Source organism: Entelurus aequoreus, linkage group LG07 (assembly GCF_033978785.1).
Source record: "Entelurus aequoreus isolate RoL-2023_Sb linkage group LG07, RoL_Eaeq_v1.1, whole genome shotgun sequence".
Lineage (NCBI taxonomy): Eukaryota > Metazoa > Chordata > Actinopteri > Syngnathiformes > Syngnathidae > Entelurus > Entelurus aequoreus.
Genome location: NC_084737.1, coordinates 3,391,854 through 3,400,409, shown reverse-complemented (window position 1 = coordinate 3,400,409; position 8,556 = coordinate 3,391,854). Strand labels below are relative to the sequence as shown.

The window sequence follows — 8,556 nt, the reverse complement described above, 5'->3', positions numbered from 1 at the left end:
CACCCTTTTTTCTGGCGACTACTCCTTCCACATTTTTTCAACCCACTTCAACCGTTCCACCGTCAAAACATTCCTCTTCACGGTCACAGTCACAAAAAGTGGTCCCTAGATGTTAGGGTAAAAAACAGGCAGGTCAGTCTCTAGAATGCTAATGTAAAAACAGTTTTTTGGTACATTAATTTGGTGAAAAAAACCACTGGAAATTTGACGGTAAAATTTTGGTGACTGAGTTTTTTTTAATCGTTAAAAATCTATAGATTTTTTTTCCAGGCTAAAACTACTCTGGTTGGGTTTGAATGTGAGACCCCGGCTCTACGGTCACTTTGTGCCTTTTTGACGCTCTGGCACGGGTGTCAATCTCTGGACCGCCACGTCATTTTATTTGGCCCGCAAAAATCAGGAACTAATATGTTGTCAGGAACTAACTGCGACCCCGAGACGCAGGAGTCGCTGATGGCGTCCATGAAAAGGCCATCCTCCCGGCCCACGAAGCACAAATCGCCAGCTCCGAGTTTGACCTGCACAGAACGCTGGTCGAACTCGGAGCGGGCGATTTGTCGGCCGTCGTGGGCGGCGAAGCCCCGCTGGAGGTAACGGCGCCGCTTGAAGCGAGCCCTTCGGAGATGACAGAACCACTGACGAAGAGGAGGACGGTGGCCTTACCTGATGCAGAGATGGCGGCAGCAGCCTCGCCGGGCAAAGAGACCAGGCAGTGGCGGCCTTGCCGGGCGCCGAACAGGCAGTGGCGGCCTTGCAGGAGGAGACGATGTTGTCTGCGACGCACAGCTGCTAGTAGTAGCTCCTCCCTCACCAAGCGGATGCCAGAGGCTTCTTCTTGTCGGAGGAAGGAGCTGTTGGTTTATGGCGTCCCCCGCCATGGAAGCCAGGAAACGGGCGGAAGGGGGCTAGGAGATCCCGCGCAGAGAACGCAATAGGACACCAGGATGGACTGCGCAGTGTGGTACGTCACCGGACCAGCAGGAAGTGGCGTTTGGAGCTGACGAGGCGCCAGCACAGGAAGAGGCTCTGGGAAACATTGGATTAGGAGGGGCTGGGGCTTTCCAAAGCTGTGGGGTAGGAGTAGGCAGGGCTCGGGCTTAGGGAAGCCGAGAAGCGGATACCCGGGAGCTGGACTAAGCACAAACCTGGCCGTCATGTCCTCCAGGAAATGTGCGGTCCAAAAGATCAGCTCCACATCACCGACAGGCGTCTCTGCGAGGTCACTCTCTGGCTGGAGGATTCTGTCACGACTGCGGTAATCGGGAGAAGGGAGGACGACGTGCGGGTGAGTCAAAAATGTGATGATTTCAACACAATTAGTCACATTTCAACACAAAACAATCCACGGGCCGAGGCGGCCATTTATAGCAGCCTGATTGGCAACTACGAACAGGTGTGCTCTAGCCAATCAGCGACAGGTGAGGCGCTCAGGGAGACATACAGGAAATGAAACCAAAATAAGAGCGCTGACCAGGAAGTAAACACAAACTGAGGACGAGGTGACATATTTAAGTACTAAATGTATTCCTTTTTCACCTTTTGACAGGAAAAAACACTTTGCATATATTTTTTATTCAGTATTGTCGAATAATGTAGCAAATATTATTTTATTGCACTCGTGAGCTTGACTGTTTTGACTCGTTTCAAAAACATTTGAAGACTTCGCTTTTTAGTAAAGCTTTTAGTTATTGGACTTTTTTCATCCTTTTTATGATGTTTTGATGTAATTGTTGTTTTAATTCACTTATGTTTTGTTATGTGATTTTATCTGTGAATGAAATCGACTTACTTACTTTTTTTTTCTTGAAATAGAAAACAAATACTCAATCATTTGCTTGCCTTACGTATGAATCTGTAATTTTAATGTTGTTGATGTTAAAAAATGTCATTTTAGTTCCTTTTGTATGAATTGATTGATTGATTGAGACTTTTATTAGTAGGTTGCACAGTGAAGTACATATTCCGTACAATTGACCACTAAATGGTAACACCCCAATAAGTTTTTCAACTTGTTTAAGTCGGGGTCCACTTAAATTGATTCATGATACAGATATATACTATCATATATACTATCATCATAATAATAATACAGTCATCACACAAGATAATCACATTGAATTATTTACATTATTTACAATCAGGGGTGTGGAGGGGGGGGGGAATGGGGGGGATATGGACATTAATTAATTAATTAAATTAAATTAAATTAAATTAAATTAAGTTAAATTAAATTAAATTAAATTAAATTAAATTAATTAATTAATTAATTAAATTTGGGCTGGAAAGTAGTTATAATGTCTAATTATTATTTTGTGTGTCCTGCCCTGTAATTATATTATAAACTTTTTTTGTTGAGATAAAAATAAATATCTAACTTATTATTTCAAAGCAAGTTATCCATTAAATTGCAAAAAATAGTTTTTATGGTTAAAAAACAACATATAAAATGGTTGCTCGGTCGGCAGAATTTTACCATAAAAACAAACCAAACCATGGTACAGTTTTTCCATGTCCAGTATTACACTGCAATTTTTAGGGTCAAAAATGGGCCGCTCTGTCACCAGGATTTTACCGTAAAAAACAGTTGTATCATTTTTCCTTTCACAGTGAAATGCTGTAAACACTCCGATAAAATTCTGCCAACTGAGCTTCCGGTCTACATATTTTTACTTTTGACATGAAAAAAATGCATAGTGATCAAATTGTCATGATCTTTGTTTTGTTGCAGTGCCTGGTTTCTGGGGCGTAGCACATTTCCTCCTGACTACTTAAGCTCTCCAGTTCCTAGTAGATTTCCTGATGCTTCACCCTTCCAGTCGTGTGCATCTCCTCTGCTTTGGCTCCACTCACGCTTCTCGTTGTAGTTAGTGGTAGCTGTTACTCCCCCACACCTTCAGTGACCCAATTCTGTTATTCACCCCTTGGGTGTTATTTGCTCTGCGTTGGGGTCCTACTCCGGCAAACGCACAGGCAACTGTGTAACGACATCATGAGGTGAATCTTCAAACATTTATATTCATTTACAAACCCAAAAGCAGTGAAGTTGTCACGTTGATTGCAAATCATTTTCAACTTATATTCAATTGAATAGACTGCAAAGACAAGATATTTCATGTTCACACTGAGAAACTTTGTTATTTATGGCAAATAATCAGGAACTTACAATGTAATGGCAGCAACACATTGCAAAAAGGGCATTTTTACCAGTGTGTTACATGGCCTTTCCTTTTAACAACACTCAGTAAAGGTTTGGGAAGTGAGGAGACACATTTTTGAAGTGGAATTCTTTCCCATTCTTGCTTGATGTACAGCTTAAGTTGTTCAACAGGCTGTTGTAACACCTGGCTTGGCATTGTCTTGCTGAAATAAGCAGGGGCGTCCATGGTAACGTTGCTTGGATGGCAACATATGTTGCTCCAAAAGCTGTACGTACCTTTCAGCATTAATGGTGCCTTCACAGATGTGTAAGTTACCCATGTCTTGGGCACTAATACACCCCCATACCATCACACATGCTGCCTTTTACACTTTCACCCTAGATCAATCCGGATGGTTCTTTTCCTCTTTTGGTCCGGAGGACACGACGTCCACAGTTTCCAAAAAAAATTTGAAATGTGGACTCGTCAGACCACAGAACACTTTTCCACTTTGCATCAGTCCATCTTAGATGAGCTCAGGCCCAGCGAAGCCGACGGCGTTTCTGGGTGTTGTTGATAAACGGTTTTCGCCTTGCGTAGGAGAGTTTTAACTTGCACTTACAGATGTAGCGACCAACTGTAGTTACTGACAGTGGCTTTCTGAAGTGTTCCTGAGCCCATGTGGTGATATCCTTTACACACTGATGTCGCTTGTTGATGCAGTAGCGCCTGAGGGATCCAAGGTGTGTAATATCATGGCTTACGTGCAGTGATTTCTCCAGATTCTCTGAAGCTTTTGATGATATTACGGAGCGTAGATGGTGAAATCCCTCAATTCCTTGTTGAGAAATGTTGTTCTTCAACAATTTGCTCAGGCATTTGTTGACAAAGTGGTGACCCTCACCCCGTCCTTGTTTGTGAACGACTGAATAAGATGCTTTTATACCCAATCATGGCACCCACCTGTTCCCAATTAGCCTGTTCACCCGTGGGATGTTCCAAATAAGTCTTTGATGAGCATTCCTCAACGTTCTCACTCTTTTTTGCCACTTGTGCCAGCTTTTTTCAAAACATGTTGCAGGCATCAAATTCCAAATGAGTTAATATTTACAAAAAAATAAAGTTTTTCAGTTCTAACATGAAATATCTTGTCTTTGCAGTCTATTCAATTGAATACAAGTTGAAAAGGATTTGCTGCTCACTGCTCCCCTCACCTCCCGGGGGGGTGATCAAGGGTGATGGGTCAAATGCAGAGAGTAATTTCGCCACACCTAGTGTGTGTGTGACTATCATTGCTACTTTAACTGAGAGAGAATGAGGGCCCTTGGAGGCCACACACATTTGGGGCCCCTGAGCTATAAACTGAGCACGTGTGCAGGTCTTTGCTATCTGCCCCCCCCCCCCCCCCCCCGCCCCCCCCTCTTTCAGCTTCCTGTCAGTTAATGACTTCCTTCTCCCGGGCGTGCGGAGTGATGAGACAAGAGCACCTGTGGAGAGAGAGAGAGAGAGAGAGGCTCGCCTCCACCCGCCCGCTCCGTCACTTCGAGCGCCGTCTCACCTGCGAGAGGCCGGCCCCCCCCATGCGGAGCGATGAGCGCCATGGCGACGGAGATCGCCGCCTTCCTCCTGGCCGTCTGCGGGTGGATCCTGGTGTCGTCCACGCTGCCCAGCGACTACTGGAAGGTGTCCTCGGTGGACGGGACGGTCATCACCACCGCCACCTTCTGGTCCAACCTGTGGAAGACGTGCGTGACCGACTCCACGGGCGTGTCCAACTGCAAGGACTTCCCCTCCATGCTGGCTCTGGACGGTGAGTTGACCCCTGGGGCCGTACTTATCAAGCGTCTTAGAGTGCCATTTTACACTTAAGTCCTGAGAATTTGCGAAATTTAGTCCTACTCTCAAACTTAAGAATAAAAGCTATTTATCAACTTTCTTAAGTCTAAGAATCACTCCTACTCTCCACGATATTTAAGAGACCTTCAGACGTGTCCTAAGTGGTTAGGAGTTGCCAGCGGGGGATGGCACTGAGGCGAGAGAGAGGATGTCCTGGCTTTGTTTGATGACGAGCAGCTGATCAAACGGTATCGTTTAGACAAAGCGGGTATTATTTTTGTCACAGATTTAATGCTTTTCGATTCCTTGTTGATTTCTGCATGTGTCTGCAGTGGGCTAGTATATATAGAGCCACCCACACCAGTTTCAAATTAGTTGCCTAATTAATGAATTGGAAAGAAAATGTTATGAGAGTAGCGTATGTGTGTGTGTGTGTGTGTGTGGCCCTTTAATAGGTGACAGCATGTGAGGTGAGTGACGTCAGTGAGTGTGTGGGCGAGAGAAGAGAGGGAGCGGTAGCGTGAGTGCGGGCGGGGACTAGTTTGTTTTGTATTATTTTGTAGTTTATTGTCAAAATATACACTCCCATTGTCCACTTAAATATTTCCAAGATATTTCTTTATTCTTAGACAACGGATTCCCTTCCGTGATTGGTCATTTCTATGGACACAGAAATGACGTCACCTAAAATTGCGTTTACGGCACATAGTAATGTCGTAATTCAGCTCTGAGTGTGACACTTAAGATTCAGTCCTACACTTCGCTGAAAGTGTGAGTAAGACGCTTGATAACTAACTTTTAAGTGCAGCTTTCAGCGAAGAATTTATTTACTCTTAAGTCAACTCTTAGCAGACTTCTTAGAATTACGACATTACTATGTGCCGTAAACGGAATTTTAGGTGACGTCATTTCTGTGTCCATAGAAATGACCAATCACGGAAGGGAATCCCTTGTCTAAGAATAAAGAAATATCTTGGAAATATTTAAGTGGACAATGGGAGTGTATATTTTGACAATAAACTACAAAATAATACAAAACAAACAAACAATATTGGCAATTAATCAAAAATAAATGTTTCCTTTTCTTTCCAATTCATTAATTAGGCAACTAAATTGAAACTTGTGTGGGTGGCTCGTGATGTTGCTGATGAGATGACGCCCCTTATTAAATCTGTGACAAAAATAATACCCGCTCTGTCTAAACGATACCGTTTGATCAGCTGCTCGTCATCAAACAAAGCCAGGACATCCTCTCTCTCGCCTCAGTGCCATCCCCTGCTGGCAACTCCTGACCACTTAGGACACGTCTGAAGGTCTCTTAAATATGGTGGAGAGTAGGAGTGAATTCGCAAATTCTCAGGACTTAAGTGTAAAATGGCACTCTAAGACGCTTGATAAATACGGAACCCCCGGCTTCTTCTTCCCAACCGTTCAAGCTTACATCCAAGTGTGCCGAGGCCTGATGATTGCCGCCGTGTGCCTGGGCTTCTTTGGCGCCACACTCGCCCTCCTGGGGATGAAGTGCACCAAGGTGGGCGGCTCGGAGACCACCAAGGCTCGTTTGGCGTTCCTCGCCGGCTGTCACTACCTCCTGAGTGGTAAATGGTTCCTGGAAACTTGTGGTGGTGGTCCGGGTCTGATTGTCCCTCCTTGCCTTCCCCAGGTCTGTGCTGCATGAGCGCCTGCTCCATTTATGCCCACCGGATCACCTCCGACTTCTTCGACCCCTTCTTTGTGGCTCAGAAGTAAGTCTTCACTAGGGCTGCAAAATTCCGGGAATATTCAAAGTTGGAAACTTTCCATGGGAATTAACGGGGAATGAATGGGAATAAACATTGAATGCAACATGCTAGATCTTGCAGCATGATTATTAGCTAAAACAACCTGATTTCATGCAAATTCAGTAGAATTTCAACCCTTCACTGTGCATTCCTCCATCACATGTGCAGTGCATTCTTCCATCACATGCACAGATAATTCCCAGCATGCTACACACTACAGCAGGGCTATTGAGGCCACACTAGTATTTGAGCCCAAGGACTTCATCCAGTCAGGTAAGTGTTGATGGGGTAAATATATTTGATCTATGGTATTTAAGTGTAATAGAGGTGTAATTGCTTGTTACTGTATGACTGTAGACTACTCCAGCAGACTAGCTGTTCCTGTACTTGTTAATAATAATAATAATAATAATAATAATAATATATTTTATTTGTAAAAAGCACTTTGTATTGAGTTAACAATCTCAAAGTGCTACAGTGTATTAAAAAAATTAATTGAAAAAATAAAAAGCTAATAAAGAAATAAATAAAAATAACAACTAGAACAGCCAAATAGCTATAACTAGTGTGCATATATTTTTAAAAAAGGCTTTTTTAAAAAGAAGGGCTTTTAAGCCTTTTTAAAAGCACCCACAGTCTGTGGTGCCCTCAGGTGGTCAGGGAGAGCGTTTAATGATTGCGTGTTAAATGATTTTGGGGGCCAATATCTCTAGCTAACTTGGTTTATGTACCACCACAGTCTCATAATGCAGTGTTTTTCAACCACTGTGCCGCGGCACTTAGTGTGCCGTGAGATACTGTCTGGTGTGCCGTGTGAAATTATGCAACTTCACCTAATTGGTCCAAAAAATATCTATAATAAAATTATAATAATGTGCCGTTGTCAAGTGCAGTGTTTTTCCAACCTTTTTTGGTATGTAAAAGGTATGTTACGCTTAAACCAAAAATGAACAAAAGGCAAGTCCCGCTAGGAAAAGGCACTGAAGCAGAGGGAAGGCTATGCAAAACAAAAGTAAAACTGAACTGGCTACAAAGTCAACAGAAACAGAATGCTGGACGACAGCAAAAACTTACAGCATCCACAAAGTACATCCGAACATGACATGACAATCAACAATGTCCACGAAAAGAAGGATCAAAAAAACTAAAATAGTCTTGATTGCAAAAACAAAGCAGGTGCGGGCAATAGAACTCAAAGGAAGGCGTGACGCTGCTACAGGAGAACACCAACAAAACAGGAAGGGTCACCACATTAACAGCGCAAGATAGAAACTAAAGCACTACACACAGGAAACAACAACAAACTCAAAATAAGTCACGACGACCTGGTGGAGTTTCATTTGATGAAAAAAATGTGCCTTGCCTCAAAAAAGGTTGAAAAACACTGACATAATGAAGCGAAAGTATTTCTGTTAGCCGTGATGCTAATTTTCTCTATGTTGAATCCCATTCATTTATGCTAACAACGTTAGCGATCCGAATTTACCTTTTTTGTGATGTGTAAAGTTCGAATAAATCAAAAGGTGTAGTTTCCTCTGCCTTCTGTTCTGCTAGCCATTCTGTTGTCATACAAGAATGTAGCTTATAGTTTGATTTAGCATGTTCATTTATTCATCGAGCAGGGGTCGGCAACCCAAAATGTTGAAGGAGACAAAGTGGATTAAAAATACAAAAACAAATCTGTCTGGAGCCGCAAAAAATGAAAAGCCATATTACATCCAGATAGTGTGTCATGAGATATAAATTGAATTAAGATGACTTAAAGGAAACTAAATGAGCTCAAATATAGCTACAAATGAGGC

The 8,556-nt window shown here is 43.0% G+C and overlaps 1 protein-coding gene across 1 annotated transcript in view; it reads left to right on the top strand.

Annotated features, from left to right (window-relative positions):
* The first annotated feature begins 4,727 nt into the window (after window positions 1-4,727).
* The window catches only part of LOC133652910 (claudin-10-like), a 28,372-nt gene continuing 24,543 nt past the window's right edge, over window positions 4,728-8,556 (top strand). Inside the window, exons 1-3 of the mRNA XM_062051853.1 lie at window positions 4,728-4,947; window positions 6,410-6,571; window positions 6,637-6,718. Of these exons, the coding sequence (XP_061907837.1) occupies window positions 4,728-4,947; window positions 6,410-6,571; window positions 6,637-6,718 (464 nt within the window). The remainder of the gene's footprint in view (window positions 4,948-6,409; window positions 6,572-6,636; window positions 6,719-8,556) is intronic.